Source organism: Zalophus californianus, chromosome 13, assembly GCF_009762305.2.
Source record: "Zalophus californianus isolate mZalCal1 chromosome 13, mZalCal1.pri.v2, whole genome shotgun sequence".
Classification (NCBI taxonomy): domain Eukaryota; kingdom Metazoa; phylum Chordata; class Mammalia; order Carnivora; family Otariidae; genus Zalophus; species Zalophus californianus.
The window spans coordinates 31,399,286-31,418,028 of NC_045607.1; the positions used below are offsets into that span (position 1 = coordinate 31,399,286).

General features: G+C 44.0%; 1 protein-coding gene across 4 annotated transcripts in view; it reads right to left on the minus strand.

The window, feature by feature from the left end:
- Positions 1-18,743, minus strand: part of INVS (inversin) — a 161,885-nt gene that overhangs the window by 24,950 nt on the left and 118,192 nt on the right. For all 4 annotated transcript variants that reach the window (XM_027615153.2, XM_027615150.2, XM_027615151.2 and 1 more), the window contains one exon: positions 8,086-8,357. In XM_027615153.2, coding sequence (XP_027470954.1) covers positions 8,086-8,357 — 272 coding nt within the window. The remainder of the gene's footprint in view (positions 1-8,085; positions 8,358-18,743) is intronic.

An 18,743-nucleotide genomic window follows, 5' to 3' on the forward strand; every position in this document is an offset into this window, starting at 1 on the left:
ATCACCTTTAAACTAGTCTGTGGAGGGCCTCAATAGAACAAAGGTGGAGGAAGGGCAGATTTGCTCTCTTTGCTTGAGCTGGGACAAAGCTGCCCTTAGACAAAGCTGCCCAGGTGCTGCTGCTTTTCAAGCCTTCAGACTTGGATCAGAACTTATACCATCAGCCCCTTCAAGTAAGGAGAGAAAGTCTAACTAGTATCAGTGTAATTAAAGGACAAAAGGATTGGTTATTAGGGGCCCTGGGTGGCTCAGACGTTAGGTGCCTGCCTTCGGCTCAGGTCATGGTCCCAGGGTCCTGGAATCGAGCCCCGCATCGGGCTCCCTGCTCAGCGGGAAGCCTGCTTCTCCCTCTCCCACCCCCCCTTGCTTGTGCTCCCTCTCTCACTATCTCTCTGTCAGATAAGTAAATAAAAATCTTTAAAAAAAAGGATTGGTTATTAAAAACTGAAACTTAGTGGGCTTTTCAGGATGTAAGATGACTGATTATCTGAATGTGATCAGATCCACAGTAGATCTGATTGGTCTTGTAGCATAAATGTCTCAAGGTGTTTTGGAGCACTCAGGTGGCTCAGTCAGTTAAGCGTCCAACTCTTGATTTCAGCTCAGGTCATGATCTCAGGGTTGTGAGATAGCACCCTGTGTCAGGCTTCGTGCTCAGCGTGGAGCCTGCTTAAGATTCTGCCTCTCCTTCTCCCTCTGCCCCCCACCCACGCACTCTCTCTCTCTCTCAAAAAAAAAAAAAAAAAAGTCCCAAGGTGTTTTATAATAACCGGAAACACAATTACCCTCTGTACTTGTAAAAAGTCTGAAACAACTGTGCTCCCCCTTCTCTCTGTTGAGCACTGGATTAGGTGGAAAACACTGTCCATGTGAAATTGCAGGGATTAAGTGTAATTCTTGTGGTACACAGTAAGCCCCAAACCCATCAAACTTTTAATGGGTGCTTTCTAAGAGGAGTCAGGTCAAGAAGTATTTACCTATGTAACCAATTTTCTGCTCACTGTTGTAAGAAAGATGCTGATGGTATGGTCCTTAGCCCCAGTTATAGTTAAGTATGGCTGGTACATAGTGTGGACTCAAAAACATATCTGTTGAATGGATGCATTGCATGAGTGATTTAGTGGACTGAGTAGAAGCAAAGCTTTGCCATAAAATGGAACTCTGTTACAGAAAACATGAGTACACCTAATGAATACATTTCATATCTTTTTTTTTCTAAGATTAATTGATTTATTTTAAGAGAGAGAGAGGGAGAGCAAGCACAGGGAGGGGCAGAGGGAGAGGGAGAGAGAAACTTTAGCAGACTCCTCCCAGACCTCAGAGCTCAAACCTCTGGTTTGAAGATGTTTCTCTACCCCCTTGAATCTGGCCTGGTCTTGTGAACTGCTCTGATCAACAGAATGTGGTACAAGTGATAGGAAAGTTTTGAAGCCTAGGCCTCAAGAGAGCTTGTCACTTCTGGCTTTCTCTCAGAGCACTGCCCTGAGAACAACATGCAAGGAAGATGGTCTTACCTTCTTACCTCCTGGAGGATGCAAGGTCATGTAGAAGAGATCTGAGACACCTTGGCCAATAGCCAGCACCAATGGCCACATGTGTAAAGGAAGCCATCTCGGACTTTCTAGTTCCATCGGCCACATGAGTGAGCCCAAGTGACCTAAGAGAGGAACTGCTCAGACAACCCACAGAATTGTGAGAAATAAGAAGTTGTTGTTTTAAGCCACTTAGTTTTGGGGGTAATTTGTTATGTCACTAGAGATAAACAACACAGAAACCAATAAGCTAAAAATGAGAGGTGCTGGCCTAACAAAACCCATAGCTTTGACTTAGGGACTGATGAGTGAACAGAAGCTGGGAAGGCAATAAAGAGACTATTACCAAAGGCTGACAGAGCAGAGAGGAAATTGCTATTGGAGTTTGGAGAATGGTCAATGGTATTATTCAGGGGCAGAATAATTGGCAAGATGGGTAAAAGTTACCTGCAGTAACTTAGAAGACAGAAAACATATCTAATGAATTTGTAGATATGGATTAGGAGAGTTTCAGGGGCAATAACAAGAAAATATCAACCAGCTTTCTTAGCTCCATGGAATAAGGTGTGGGGAAAAAGAAGTAAAATTAGGAAAGAACTGCTCAGTTTACAAGCAGAATCTAGAGGAAATACAAAGAGCCTAAAATGTGCCAGGTTAGCAAAGAAAGCTGTTTCACATATTCATTCTTTCCAGTCAATGAAAGAATCTCTTAGTAAAATATGACTTAAGGATAAAGATCAAATCAGGAGTAGTACTGTGCAACCCTTTATTAAGACCTTAAAAATATCTAAGATGGTACATTGTAAAGCACTGCAAGCTACACGAAAGAACATCTAAGAACTTCAAGGGCATTTTCCCACAGTAGCCTGAGCCACCCAAAGTAGAGAGAGGCCTGTCTGAGAAATAATTATAGATGTAGTTTTGGAACATGGAGTGAATCCAGTCAGATTCATAGGGAACGCACAAAATTTTTTTTAAAGATTTTTTTTTTTTGTTTATTTGAGAGAGAAAGAAGCAGAGCACACGAGCAGAGGGAGGGGCAGAGGGAGAGGGAGAATCCCAAGCAGACTCCCCGCTGAGCATGGCGCCTGATGCGGGGCTCAATCCCATGACCCTGAGATTATGATCTGAGCCAAAATCAGGAGTCAGATGCTTAACCGACTTAGCCACCCAGGTGCCCCTGAAACCCATGAAATTTCTGAGGTAATTGTATCACAAAGAGTATCACTAGCTTGAACTGCTGAGGCAGTTCAAAACAAACAGGAGCCTCTGGAACCTCAACTTCCTATAGGCAGGAAACAGGCTGAAGAAAGGTGTTTAGCTGCAAACATCCGCTATGTCTTATGGGAAGGGAAGATGTCTCAGAGAGCAGAACCAAGAACCCAGGTGGCAGAGCCAAGAGCCAAGGAGAAGAATGGAATAGGAAACCACATACAGGGGTAAAACCATACCCTAATCAAGGAACATTCCATACTTCTACCCTGCTAATGTGTAACCAGTTGGCTTTTTTTTTTCAAGATTTTATTTATTTATTTGATAGAGAGAGACAGCGAGAGAGGGAACACAAGCAGGGGGAGTGGGAGAGGGAGAAGCAGGCTTCCCGCTGAGCAGGGAGCCCGATGCGGGGCTCGATCCCAGGACCCTGGGATCATGACCTGAGCAGAAGGCAGACGCTTAACGACTGAGCCACCCAGGCGCCCCACCAGTTGGCTTTCAGAATTGTTATGGACTAGTGACTTGTATGTGCCTCTTATTTCTCCCCTTTTGAACAAAGGTGTCTACTGTGGTTATTCTGTTCCTGCCTCATCATTGCTTGTTGGGTGTGGAGAGGGGTTGATAATATGTGTTTTTGGTTGGCTACTCCCTGAATTGGAAAGATTCACATCTGGGGAATCTCTTTATTTATTTATTTATTTATTTATTTATTTATTTATTTATTTATTTATTTAATTTTATTTTATTTTTAAATTTACTTGACACAGAGAGGGAGAGCACACATAGGGGGAGCAGCAGGCAGAGGGAGAGGGAGAAGCAGGCTTTCTAACGATGCGGGGCTTGATCCCAGGACCCTGGGATTATGACCTGAGCCAAAGGCAGACGCTTAACTGACTGAGACACCCAGGTGCCCCAGAGCTGGGGAATTTTGACAACATCTGGACATGACATAGGTCTTAAGATCCCAAACTTCAAGCTTGATGTGATAACTGAGATGACATTTTGGGGTCCTGAGATAATTTTGAGAATACTGTGCATGTGGGAGGAATGTGAATAATCTGTGACCAAAAAGGAACTGTGGTAGATTTTTTAATAGCAAAAAATTACTCCCATCCTAGTATGCACAAAAGTAGAGTATATTTCTCCATATCACTTAGTCTGGGCTGGTCATACAACTTGCTTTGACCAAACAGAATGTAGCATGCACATTCGGGAGCCTATTCCACGAGAGGTCTTGTGGCTTCTGCCTTTGCTTTCTTAGAATGATGCCCTGAGACCACTGTGTAGGGAGGCCAGTCTAGTCTAATGGAGGATGAAAGGCATATAAAGCAGAGTCAAGGAATCTCAGCTCATAGCCAGTATCAACTGCCAGACATTTAAGTCAGTCTGTCTTAGACCCAGTTCAGCTGACCCTCCACCTGCATGTAGCCACATGTGAGAGAACGGGTGAAACTGTAGAGGAACTGCCCAGCCAGCCCACAGAATCATGAGAAATAATAAATTGTTGTTCTTAGCCACTTAGTTTTAGTGTAGTTTTTGTTTTTGTTTTTTGTTTGTTTTTTACATAGCAGCATATAATGGAAACAACACTGATCTTATAGATCTTGTAATCTATTGGAAAAAACAGACAAGCCAGCGATAACAGTAAAAGGTGATGGTCTTCCTAATATGGAAGTACAGAAGACCTATGGGAACATATAGCAGGAAGATGAAGCCTTGTTTCATGGGGAAGTATGGCTGTATAGAGGAAGTAACATTCATCCTGAGATCAGAAAAATAAGAGGCACTTTTATCCATATGAATGGGGGAGTGTAATATGCAGTGACCTCAAGCTAAGAAAGAATTTGAGGAAATTCGATGTGGTTGTTACATCACGGGAGTCTAGTTAACACCAGCTGAATGAATAAATGAATGAATAGGGTGCCTGCATGGCTCAGTTGGTTAACTGACTGCCTTAAGGAGGAGTCTGCTTCTCCCTCTGACCCTCCCCCCTCTCATGCTCTCTCTATCTCATTCTCTCTCTCAAATAAATAAAATCTTTAAAAAAAATAAAAAAAATAAATGAATGAATATATAACAAAGCATCAGACCTCCTTAAGGTATACGTTACTGATGCATTATCACTGTAAAGTGGGTTATGGAATTACATTCTGGATATGTTTGTGGCCATTCATGTGTACTTTTATGTAGCTGTTCTTGGCTAGATCATCAGTGTGGTTTAATAACAGTAGTTACTGAAGACCTAGTACAAGTCATGGGCTATAATAAGATTCTACATTAATTATTTGATTTCTATTCATAACTGCCTTGCAGGGTAGAGAGTATGCACTCATTTTTTTCTTATTTAAAATTGAAATATAGTTGACACAATGTTACATTAGTTTTAGGCATACAGCATCTTAATCTTGCTATGCTGTGCTCACCACAGGTACAGCTATCGTCTATCATCATAGGCACTATGATAATACCATTAACTGTATTCCCTGTGCTACACCTTCCTTCCCCATGACTTGTTCATTCCATAACTGAAGCCCGTACTTCCCACACCCCTTCACCCATTCCGCCCATTGTCCCACTCCCCTCCTCTCTGGCAACCATCAGTTTGTTCTTTGTATTTATGAGTCTCTTTCTGCTTTTTTTGTTTATTCATTTGTTGTTTTTTGAGTATTCCTCCCCCAACCCATTTTATGGGTAAGGAAATTAAGGTTCAGAGAGAGAGAATGAATTGTCCAAGCCCTGAACTGGGTCACCATGAGATTTCATAGACTCTTTCTGGGGTCCAAAAGGTCAAAACTATTTTTATAATACTACTAAGACATTATTTGCCTTTTTCACTATGTTGGCTTTTGCACTTAAGAGTTCTGGAGGGCTCTCACTGTTCCTTAATTTGTAAGAATGGCTCCATATGCTTAAATTGCTTTGGGCAAATGATATAATTTATGCAGAATATCTGTTTTCCTTCTGGGAGTCTGGAGTTGTAGTATATGCTAGGCAGAGGGTACTTATGTAACTGACCCGAATAAAAATCCTGGAGTCCTAAGTTTAGGTGTGTTTTCCTGGTAGAAAAAAGGCTAACTAGTTGTTACAATTCATTGCTGGAGATGTCCACAATAGCCAAACTATGGAAAGAGCCTAGATGTCCATCAACAGATGAATGGATAAGAAGATGTGGTATATATATACAATGGGATATTATGCAGCCATCAAAAAAAGAAATCTTGCCAGTTGCAACAACGTGAATGGAACTAGAGGGTATTATGCTAAGCGAAATAAGTCAATCAGAGAAAGACAAGTATCATATGATCTCACTGATATAAGGAATTTGAGAAACAAGACAGAGGATCATAGGGGAAGGGAGGGAAAAATGAGACAAGATGAAACCAGAGAGGAAGACAAACCATAAGAGACTCTTAATCTCAGGAAACAAAGTAAGGGTTGCTGGAGTGGTGGGGGGTGGGAGGGATGGGGTGGCTGGGTGATGGACCCTGGGGAGGGTATGTGCTATGGTGAGCGCTGTGAATTGTGTTAAGACTGATGAATCACAGACCTGTACCCCTGAAACAAATAATACGTTATATGTTAATAAAAAAATAAAGCAAAACAAATGGAAAAAAAATTCATTGCTGGAGGAATTCATCATGTCTTGTGTGATTCCACTGGGAGAAGACTCTTGGAAATTTGCATCTGGTTTCTTCCAGACTTTGCTCCATGTGCCTCTTCCCTTTGTTGATCTTGATTTGCATCCCTTTGTTATAAAAGATCCTAGCTGTGAATACAAATATATGGTGAGTCTTGTGAGTACTCTTAGCAAATTACTAAACTTTGCGGGGGGAGTCTTGGGGATCCCCAACATACTAAGCAAAATCCAAATAGGATAAATTCCAAGAATCCATACCAAGACACATCATGTTAAACTACTGAAAATCAAAGATAAAGAAAAATCTTGAAAGCAGCCAGAGAGCAGTGGCATGTTACATAGAAGCATTACTGAGGAACACCAATTTGATCGACAGTGGATTTCTCGTCTGAAACCATGGAAGCCAAAAGTGGCACAGCCTCTTTCAAGTGTGGGTAGGAAAGACCTGCTAAGTGTGCATTCTGGATCTGGTTTATCAACTCTTCTGGAATGAAGTCAAAACATTCTCAGGCAGGGGCGCCTGGGTGGCTCAGTCAGTTAAACGACTGCCTTTGGCTCAGGTCATGATCCCAGGGTCCTGGGATCGAGCCCCGCATCGGGCTCCCTGCTCGGTGGGGAGTCTGCTCCTCCCTCTGCCTCTCCACCTGCTTGTGTTCCCTCTTTCTCTCTCTCTGGCAAATAAATAAATAAAATCTTTAAAAAAGAAAAAAACATTCTCAGACAAAGGAAAACTTATAGAATTTGTGGCTAGTGGAGCTACTCTAAATACTGGCCAAAGAAGTTTCTTCAAACAGAAAGAAAATGATAAAAGAGGGAATCTAGTGCCCTGGGAAGGAGGACAGAACAAGAGAAAAATGGAACTATGGGTACATAGAAGAGACGATCCTTTTCCTCATGGTGTTTATAAATTATATTTGATGATTGAAACAAAATTTATAATTATAATTATAAATTATATTGGTACCCAATTGATTGGTACCTAATCAATGATATTTAAAAATGGGGAAGGTCAAGGTACCTAAATGGAAGTGAGGTTTCCACATTTCACTCAAAGTGGTAAAATGTTATCGCTTCTCGGCCTTTTGGCTAAGATCAAGTGTAAAGTGGTAAAATGTTGGTACTAGTTATAAGAAGTCCCTTATAACTTATATACACATTATACATATAAGTATATGGTAATACTCACAGCAACCACCACAAAAGCTGAGGAAAGAGATACACTCAAAACCACTATCAGTCAATCAAGATGGAACCCTAAAAGATGTTCAAGTACCCTACAGGAAGGGGAAAAAATTAAAAAAAAAAAAAAAACCAAGGATGAGGGGGCGCCTGGGTGGCTCAGTCGTGAAGTGTCTGCCTTCGGCTCGGGTCATGATCCCAGGGTCCTGGGATCAAGCCCCGCATCGGGCTCCCTGCTCCGCGGGAGGCCTGCTTCTCCCTCTCCCACTCCCCCTGCTTGTGTTCTCTCTCTCGCTGTGTCTCTCTGTCAAATAAATAAATAAAATCTTAAAAAGAACAAAAACAAAAACAACAACAATGAAAAACAGGGATGAGAACCAGAGGAAATAAATAGAAATAAATAATAAAATGGCAGTCTTCGGTGTTAACATAATTACCTTAAATGTAAATGGACTAAATACACCAATCAAGAGAGCCCACAGTCCGTGGGATGGCATCAAGTAACAAAGGCAATACACGTACCGTTTGGCTTTCTGGGGTCTGTTCCCTGCACATCTGGGGAAAGATGCTGCAGATTCTGGGGGGCTCTGCCTGGAGATCCTCCACAGGCTCCCCCCTCAGGGTCCTGGGCTGTGTCGCCGGTGGGAGGCTGTTTGCTGGGGGCCCAGCTCTGCCCATGGGGCTCAGCCTGGGTGTTGGGCAGACAGGGAAGGGCTTGGGGTCTGCAGGAATCTGGGCTCGGCCTTCTCTTCTGCTGTTCTGCCTCCCTTCGTTTGTTTTCTTCCTCTCGTTTCCTGGAAGGAAAGCCAAGGAGGCAGAGGAAAAAATTAAAAGACTATTACCCATTCAAATGTTCCTGAGTGAGATTTAAATGTTATAAGGAGCTACCACATCACAGGAGGGGCTTGGAAATTCAGTTTCCACAATTTCACAATTTTTGGTCTTTTCTCCAGACCTTATAGCTCAAAAGATGATGGAGCTGAAAAGAATTTTACAGATCAGACTTTGCCCAGTTTGGACACACATGATGGAAAACTCTGTGAGGCAGGACACAATCCTAAGGTGTTGTGTGCCCAAGCCTGTGTGGGATCACTGCAGCTACACGCCTTTTTCTCCTATTCCAGAAAGCACATCAGAATGCAACTGAGCATGCCAGTCACAGGGACAACCCTTAATCTTCTCTATTTATTAAAAAAGACCATGGCAAGCCTTATGATTTATATGAAACAATTACTTACAAAGGACCTCACAGCGGATAATAACACGCCTGTGAGTTGCAACCCGGCTAATGAGGCAAACCCACTCATTTTGTAGATGAGGTCCAGAAGGTAGGATGATTTTCAAAAAGTCATACACAAGTCCTGGTGGCGAGACTGGCCCCTGTGGAGAGCAACGGACTAGAAGGGGGCTGGCCAGGAGAGGCCAGGCCGAGGAATGAGTGGCAGTGGGAGGCAGAGGAGGATGGGTCTGAGGCAGCCCAGGTCCAGAAAGGGGCAAGTTGCTTGAGGACGAAGGGGCTGAGTTCAGGACAAGATCTGTTTGACCAATAGCATTAATTGCTAGGGATTTCCAAGGGAAAGAAAGGGGGAAGAAAAAGAACATTTACTGAGCCTCTCCTGTGCTGGGCCCCGAGGGTCACAGAGTATACCCCTCCCTGGAGGAGACTTGATTTTGGAGGAGACAGCTAGGAAAGAAGGGCCTAACAAACGATGGGAGAAATGTTACACTTGTTAGCTTGCACAGAGCGGGTAGTGATTAATGTTGTCTGGAGGAGTCCAGAAGCTCCCAGCTGCTGATTCTCAAAGATGTGGAGAGGTTTGCCAGGCAGATGCGGTGGGAATGAAGACGTCAGTGTGGGGAGCAGTTTGGGCAAAGGCACAGGGCGTGGGAAAACGGGCTCTGTTTGCCTCTTCTCATCTTCGAACAGAGAATCTTAAGCAGGCTGCACCCTCAATGCGGGGCTAAATCTTGAGACCCTGAGATCATAACCCGAGCTGATACCGAGTCGGGACACTTAACAGCAGGCGCCCCATGCATACCCCATGCATACGTGCAGCTCAGGTGACCCAGTTACCGCGCAGGAAGAGAAGCAGGGGGCCACATAAAGGTTCGGCTTAAAGTAGAATGATCAGGTCCATAGTGGAGAGAAGCCCACACTGGGAAGTATAAGAACTTTTCTATTCCTGCCCCTGCCAAGAACTACAAAGTGATACCGAGCCAATTACTTTCCTGTTGGAGACTCAGTTTCCCCAGGTCTAACACTTGTATGATAGTCTATAACCTGGAATTGATTTAGGGTTCTGTTTGGAAGCCAGATGTCTTTATAAAATCTGGGGTATCTTTTGTAACGAGATAGGTTTCTTTTATTGTAATAGCTGGTATCAGAGTCCCTCTTGGGCGGGGGGGGGCTTGTTTAGAAAAACATTTTAATCAGCTTGGGAACAGAATGGAAGGCTGATGGCTGGTGAGACCTTCAGGGCCTATGTGGCGATTGGCCCTGAGGAGGGGAGTGCTGCGCCTGATGAAAAGGGAATGTGTTTGAGGCTCCTGACAGGGAGGGAGGAGATGAAAGAGCCAGAGAGAAAGGAGGGGGAAGAAAGAGAAGATGAAAGGCTGGGTATTGTGTATAGCAAGGGCCAGGCCAAAGAGAACCCTCCATGCGGAGCTGATAGCCAAGGACTTTAGGTCTGTGCTCCTCACACTTGAACGAACAGAGTCTCCTGAGATCTCATTAAAATCTAGATTTTGATTTAGCAAGTGTGGGATGGGCCTCAAGATTCTGCATTTCTTTTTTTTTTTTTAAGATTTTATTTATTTATTTGAGAGAGAGAGAGAGAGCACGAGAGGGAAGAGGGTCAGAGGGAGAAGCAGACTCCCCGCTGAGCAGGGAGCCCGATGTGGGACTCGATCCCGGGACTCCGGGATCATGACCTGAGCCGAAGGCAGTCGCTTAACCAACTGAGCCACCCAGGCGCCCAGGATTCTGCATTTCTAACAAGCACCCAGGTTATGGAGGTGTTGCTGGTCCTCTGAACCACCTTGAGTAGCAAGGCTTAAGACAAAAGAAAAGTTTCATATGGACTGTTTTTTGTTTGTTTTGTATTTTAGAGAGAGTGGGTGCAGGGAGGGGGGCACAGAGGGAGAGAGAGAGAGAATCTTAAGCAGGCTCCACCCTCAATGCGGGGCTAGATCTTGAGACCCTGAGATCATAACCCGAGCTGATACTGAGTCGGGACACTTAACCGACTGAGCCACCCAGGTGCTCTTCATATGGACCGTTAACTATGCCGTGAAGGGATATGAAATGCAATTCTCCTCAATGACACCAACTTTTGGTAAGGTCTACCAGGCTCCTATGTGCTATTTTATAAGCAACCTTACAAGCTACAGAGCTAAGATACCAGACAGGGAAGCAAGAAACAAGAGTGAGGCAGAGACCCTAAGCCTCCAAGAAGTCACAGAATTCAGATTTTCACAGGCTGTGTGATTTGAGGCAATGTTTATTTAGATCTCAACGGACAGAGAAGACCCAGATGACAGATACCTAGGTTATACTTTGATATAAAGCCTTGTCAACCTAACTTCCCCTTCGGAAGGTCTTTTGTCCCGTGGTGAAGCTCCTGATCTGGGGCCCAAGCTTGCTTATCTCATCGTTTCCCACTAAGTCCCATTCCTAGCAAGAGTGGCCAGATGGGTTGTGCTAAGTCCTGATTCATCTGACTCTGGTTTTGTCACACACTTTGCCGAGTGCTGACACCTGAGCGTGCAGCACTGCAATCGACAGGCTAGCTGGACAGCCTGTCATCATCAGTGCCTGAGAGTCATATGGAGGCCAGTAGGTGCCATTTCAGTGTGAGCTGTCTGGGAGAAGGCTGCTTTTCGGAAGAAGTGGAAGCATCTGGGTGGCTGAAGTGCCGCTAATTGATCGAACAGCCTTGCTCCTGGCAGGCAGGGGGATGGCTGCTCTTTTTACGAGCACTGATGAAGAGAACTGCTTTAAGAGAATATTGGTCCTTTAGACAGACACACACGTGCAGTTGTCTGGCTTGGCATCTACATGGATCTCGCTGCCATTAAGAAGGGCTCAGAGGTGATAAGTTAGACTTTGTTATTCGAGTGGTCATTTCTCTCTCTTTTGGGAAACCAAACAGCTTTCCTTTTCAATTCCAAGAAGCTGCTTCCAATCAGGTTCCTGGGCAAACCCTGTTACTGCAGACCTTTCTGGGCCTCCAACGGAGGCAGCCACAGGACCAACAGGGCACCCAGCCTTTTAGAGTGATCAGGATGTCCACGGAGCAAGGGCGCTCTGTCTTCTGAAGGCTTCTTTGGAAGGGGAAGTTTGCAGGAAGGTGTTTTTTTCAGTTTGGTAGAACTAAGTAAAGCAGATTTGGAAGGAAGAACGTAATGATCAGAATATATATTAGATCCTATGAATAGAAATAAATTAGTGTTTAAAAAATTGATGCGCTTAAAAAAAAAAATCTTTGGGTGGCCCGTGGCCCACAACTGTGCAGTTCTCCAGAGCTGTGTCTCTTTATGTAAAAGTAGTGTTCATTGCGGAAAAGTGGGTGGGATCAGAACCGGAACTATGCATAACCTGCATCTTATTTACATATTGCTGCCTTAAAACAACAGCAACACACACACACAGACACAGACACACACACACACACACACACACACACACACACACACACACACACACACACACACACACACACACACACACACACACACACCTGCGTGCGCTACAGCCCAAGAGCAGAACGTGAGCCTTTGTGTATGTGTCCCTGGGGAATAAGGTCCAGCTCCACTCCTCATGGTCTGAGTACAAAGGAATCTTTTACTCACTTTTATTTGGTAGATAAGGAAACTGAGGCAAAGAGATAAGTGACTTACCCATGACTACATGGTAAACTACAGAGCGCTGAGCTAGACCTCAGCTCTTCACCCTTCCCTGTACAATTGACCTCAGTGACAGAGTCGTTTTTTTAAGATTTCATTTAATATTTTTCTATCATTTAAAAAATGAATTGGGTCACGCAGGGGCGCCTGTGTGGCTCAGCTGGCTAAGTGTCCAACTCTTGATTTCGACTCAGATCATGATCTTGGCTCAGGTCATAATCCCAGGGTCATGAGACTGAGCCCTACACTGGCTCTGTGCTGGGCGTGCAGGCTGCTTGAGATTCTCCCTCTTCCTCTGCCCCTGCTCCTCTCCCACCTCCACTTCCACTTCTAAAAAAAAGAAAGAAAGAAAGAAAGAAAGAAAGAAAGAAAGAAAAAGAGAAAGAAAGAAAAAGAAAGAAAGAAAGAAAAAGAGAAAGAAAGAAAAAAAAGAAAGAATTGGGTCATATGAAGAAACTGGTATTATCACTTCAGAGTAGCCATTAACAGCATTTCAAACGCTTTGGAGGTACCTTTTAGTTCTAAACTCTTAGACTCAGTAATTGCCCTGAAATTTAAGTGTTTTTTTTCTCCAACTAATTTCCTACAGAATGTTGAAGATCTAGTAATCTTCATGGGGGTTATGTTATAAACTTGACCTATTTTTGTCAAGTTTGGGAAATAAATACCAGAGAAAGAACCAATGCTATTCTAGTTTATATGAAAAATTAAAGAGAAAAAAAAAATCCTGTCTACACACAGCAAATAACATTTTAGCAGGAAATTTCCTAATGTGGCGGAATCTTAATGCCTTGTCCTCTCTTTTTTTCTATTATCTTAAGGGAAATTGACAACAGTTTTTGATGGGCTGCCAATTAGTCTGGTTTGTACTGTCTTGTCTTTTTTTTTCCTTTTTTTGAAAGATTTTTTATTTTTTTATTAGACAGGGAGAGAGTACAAGCAGGGGGAGTGGCAGGGAGAGGGAGAGGGAGGAGAAGGCTCCCTGTTCAGCAGGGAGCCCGATGTGGGGCTCGATCCCAGGACTCTAGGATCATACCTGAGCTGAAGGCAGATGCTTAACCATCTGAGCCACCCAGGTGCCCCCTTTTTTTTTTTTTTAAAGATTTTTTATTTTTATGTACTGTCTTTTCTGGAACAAGCTTTGCATCTCTGCAGAGGATCACGGTATAAAAAAGTGAGAAAGTCAACTGAAGATGAGGTCCTTGACAATGTCCATTTCAGGTCCTGTGCATCACAGAGCAAAGAAAGCCTCCAAACTGTGGGCTGTATTACCCTAGGGTGTATTACCTAGGGAGAAAAGATGTAAGGGCCACATTGCTCCTGCAGATCTCTGAAGGGCCACCAGGAGGCAGCGACATGGCCTGGGGTCCCCCAAAAACCAGACCTGAGTCCCAAGGATGGATATTTCTATAAATGAGCAGCCTAGATGACAACTGCAGAAATGGGTCAATAAGAAACTTCAGTGATCAAGGGGCGCCTGGGTGGCTCAGTCATTAAGCGTCTGCCTTCGGCTCAGGTCATGATCTCAGGGTCCTGGGATCGAGCCCAGCATCGGGCTCCCTGCTCAGCAGGGAGTCTGCTTCTCCCTCTCTCTCTGCTGTTCCCCCTGCTTGTGCTCTCTCTCTCTGTCAAAAATAAATAAAATCTTCAAAAAACAAAAAATAAACAAAGAAACCCAGTGATCAAAAGTTTGCTTGGGGGCGCCTGGGTGGCTCAGTCGGTTAAGCGTCTGCCTTCTGCTTGGGTCATGATCCCAGGGTCCTGGGATTGAATCCTGTGTCCCACTCCCTGCTCACTGGGGAGTCTACTTCTCCCTTTGCCCCTCCCTACCGCTCATGCTCTCTCTCTCACAAAAATAAATAAAATCTTTTAAAAAAAAGATTGCTTGATGTGCAGAGTCAGATCAAGGGCTATAATTTAAATGACTTGAACATCCAGTGGCTTCAGCATCTCCAGACTGGGTGTGTTTGTTTGCACAATGTGGCACAGACCTGCCCCTGGGCCCGGACAGTGTGAGTCCTGGAAGGTGATGCTGTTTTCTACTCTCCGATGTGGCTTCCATAGAGAGTTGTATTTGCCCAGTTTTGACAAGAAGAAATTAATTCTGTCAGAGACTGCAGAAAGAAGCAGGCTCTTTCCCATTGCAGAGGAGTATTCAAGTTGCCATTGCTATGAAAGCGGGACCTCAGAGAGATTTGAAAGATGCGATTAAAATGGCTCTCATAGAAAAGGGACGTCTACTTAGCAGGTCCTGTTGTACCAATTTCACTGGGCTTTGCCCTCATGACGTTCTTGTTTATAGTCTTGGTGTAGGCTTGGAACCAACTAATTTTCTTACTTTTCTCAAAAATGTAGGAGGAACTTGGTGCACTCTGCCATGTTAGTTAGCTTTGAGAGTAATAGGAAGATTTTTTATTAAACTGTGCTGCAGAATGGATGATGGTGGCTTGGCACCACTCTTCCAACAGTTCCTGGAAACAAAACTGGAACAACTGAAGGAGCGCTGCAGTAAGAGAAAAACTGACTATAGGGGCCTGGTTCTGGTTATACCTATGGGCAGAAGTAAAAGAAAATAAAAAATTAAAAAAAAGAAGAAGGGCTGTTCCATGCTGGCCTATCAAGATGGGGGCTAGCAGCTGGAGACAGCCTCCAGCATTAGTATAGCTGGTAGGAACCCTGGCTCAGGGTAGGGTTGAGATTCCTGTGCTGTCTTTCTCCCTTACGAGCTGTGATTTCAGGAAAGTTAACCTCTGTGAAACCCCATCTGTGAAATGAGATTAAGGATAACTGCCCTGTCTACCTTACCAAATGATTGGGTAGATTTGATGAATTAACACATAAGAACTTTGTAAGCTGTAAAGCACTATAATATATAATAATATTATATATAATAATATAATAATATATAATAAATATAACTGATCACTATTACTTTTATGTAAAACTGTTAAGATAAAGCTTCCCTGTGACAGAATCTGGTTAGAAGTGAAGAAATCAATGTTTGGCATGAGTGCCATGCAGTCTAAGAGCTAAAGGGCTGGGCCTAATGATAATTTCAGAAATGCTCATTGTTGAAACCACACAACTCCCTTTTCTGTAAGAGCCATTTTATTATTAGGATTTTTAAGATTTTATTTATTTATTTGAGAGAGTGACAGAGAGCATGCACAAGCAGGAGGAGGGGCACGGGGAGAGGGTGGAGCAGGCTTCCTGCGGAGCAGGGAGCCTGATGTGGGGCTCGATCCCAGGACCCTGAGATCAACACCTGAGCCGAAGGCAGACATTAACTGACTGAGCCACCCAGGCGCCCCGTGAGAGCCATTTTCATCATATCTCTCCGACCTGTCGTAGGTCCCGCATTCATGGCCATGGAGACTTCCATACTGCACTGGAATGGGAAAGAGCCTGCTTGTTTCTGCAGTGTCGGACAGAATTTTCTTCTTGTCAAAACTGGGCATATACAACTCTCTATGGAAGCCACAAAGTGCGGGTCTCGTGTTCAAGTAAATGCAGTGGTCAACCTTTTGCTCTTACACTTCTTTTAAAAATCAGAATAAAGAACTATCATAAACCTGTCAAATGGTAATTTGCTCATGATAAATATGGAGGGAGCTAGGAAACCAAATGCACAAATCTAGAAGCACCAGTGTGTGTTGTGAGGATAAATGGAACATAAATGTATTTCCTGCCTGAGTAAGGCAAACAAATTGAAGTGGTACATTTACAGAGATTCACAGAATTGAAGGGGACCAAAGAGAGTATGTGGCCCAAGCCTCCCACTTGGGTGAGGGGGAAAACTAAGGCCTAGAGTGAAAAATGACTCATGTAAGGTTTCATACTCATTGTAGGGGCAGTGACTGAACATTTATGATAAATGCTTATTAAACATCAGGTATTTTAAGACATTGGAGATAATGGAGACACACAATAGAACCCCTGTTCCCAAGGAATTGACAATCTCTTGGGGAGTCAGACCCCCTCAGACCCCCTCATTCACTCCCATAGTTCTGAATGTGATGGGTTCTAGATGTGATAGGGGCTAACATAGAGGTATCTACACAGAGCTATGGGGGATCTGGGAGGCAGTCACTACAGTGGAAGAAAAAAAAAACCACCTAGAAAGAAGGTCAAAGTGAGAAAGAGGGAACTGATGGGTTGGTTGAGGCAGAGGCAAGAGCAAGGACATGCAATCTAGCTCTCACAGAATCTCGGACTCAGAAGAGATCTCAAAGACTAGTTCTTTATATAATTAAAAAAAAAATTCCTTCTATACTATCCTGGAGAGATGAAAATTCCATTTCGGCTGGAACATTTCCAATGAGAGGAAACTGATTACCTCACAAGACAGTAAAGGTTCTGCTCTAACCTTTTCAGTTGGTATTGCACCGCATGTGGAGGGGCTGTGAGATTCTGTCTCTTCATTATCGCTGAATAACAGGCTGAGGAATATCTGGGCTCTGACTTCCTCTCGAGGGAATAAGAAAATGTCATGTGTCTTAGAACCTTTGACTTATAGAATGTTAGAGCTGGGCAGGTGGGGGAGCTCAGGTGTCATTTAGTCAAATGGTTTTTAAAAATCTCTTTGTGACTCATGGACCTTCTTTGAGATTGTGATAAAAAATACATAGATCTTTACTGCCCAAAATGTATATATGTTCATGATATACAAACCACTGCATTTAGTTTCAGGGTATTCATGGGGCCCCAAAGACCATCCTGGATTAAGAAATCTTTTCATCTTATTAATGGGAAACTGAGGCCCGGAGAAGTGGGATGGCATGGAGTAGAATCCTGGGAGTGGTTCCCCATGGGTCAGACTGCAGTATGAGCAGGAGAGTCAGGCCCCTGGATCAACGCTGCAGAAACTCAATGACAGACTGAGGATGTTCAGGGAAACGGGCTGCAACTGGATCTGTTATAAAGAGAAAAGGAGACTTGGGGTAGGAGTGGGGGTGCCCACTCTAATGATCGGAAAATTGGTTTATGGAAGAGGGTTTAGATTTTTCTCTTTTGCTACAAGGGGTATCTCAAGACCAAAAGGTAGAAAAGAACTTCTGCCAGATAGAACTGTCCATGACTGGAATGTGATGCTTGAATACTTTGTCACTCGACTTTTTGAGGACACAGAACAACCTCCTTAGAAGGGACTATGGCATCACAAGAGTTTGAACTGGGTGACCCAAACTGGACTTGATTATATGCCTCTGGGAGACCCATGCAATCTCATACTGTAGCCGGGAAGCAGCTCATGGTTCCCAGAGCACAGAAAGTTCTGGAAAGTGAAATGGGAGGAAGTGAGGCAAGTTCAGGATGGCTGAGCCCTCACGCATGAGGGTGGGGGAAGGAGGTAGTAGTGCAGAGAATTGGGCCTTGGAGATAAAAGTGGAAGCAGAATGGTGAAGGGTGCCCTGTGGCACCATGGGTGGGATTCAAGAGTGATGGTTGGCACACAGCAGCGGGACTGAAGATGGAGGCAAGAGCACATTTCAAGATGAATTCACAGAATCAATGGTGGCAGCAGCCACAGGGAAATAAGGAGGCGAGAAGAGAGACCAGCTGTGGTGGGGAGTTGCCGGTTTCACGGTGAGTCTGAGGTGACAGTGACAATAGGACACACAAATGGAAAGTGTTGGCAAGTCACAAAAGGACAGCAAAGGGGAAATGCCCAGTAGGCAACTGATGATGTGGAATCAGAGTTCCAGGAGGTCAGGATGTGAGATCGGGTGATGGACTGTCTACAGAGGTGAAGTCACTCAAGTTTCCAGAGTAGATACCCTTCCAGTGGAAAAGAGTCGAGCATGAGGAGAAGTCTAAGGAGGAGTCTGCAGAGCCGACCTCAGCGAGGAGGTGGTGTGATTAAGAAGACGTGAGAAAGAAGAGGCAGAAGAGAGCTGAGATTCGAGAGTGAAATAGAAACCCGGCAAGAAGGAAGCTTCCGGGGAGAAGAGTGAGCAACATAAATACAGTTTTGTCTCATGAGCATTCAGCCGTGTGCTGTGGCAGGTCGAAGACAGAAATGTTCATTTTGGCAACAACACAGGTGGTGCGGCGTGAGTTATAAAGTCCTTTTAAGTGGATTCTAGCTATTTCTTAAATGGTATTTTCTAAAAAACATGCCTTGGAAAATGACTAAAACTTCGCTCTCTCGCTCTCATTTTCTCTATCAGTAAATTAGAAGTCATTTGAAGTTTAATAAGTTCCCTTCACATTGTTGCTTTAAGGAAGGTGATCCTTGCCATCCTAACATGCTCCGCCGGCAAAGGTACACCCGGGTG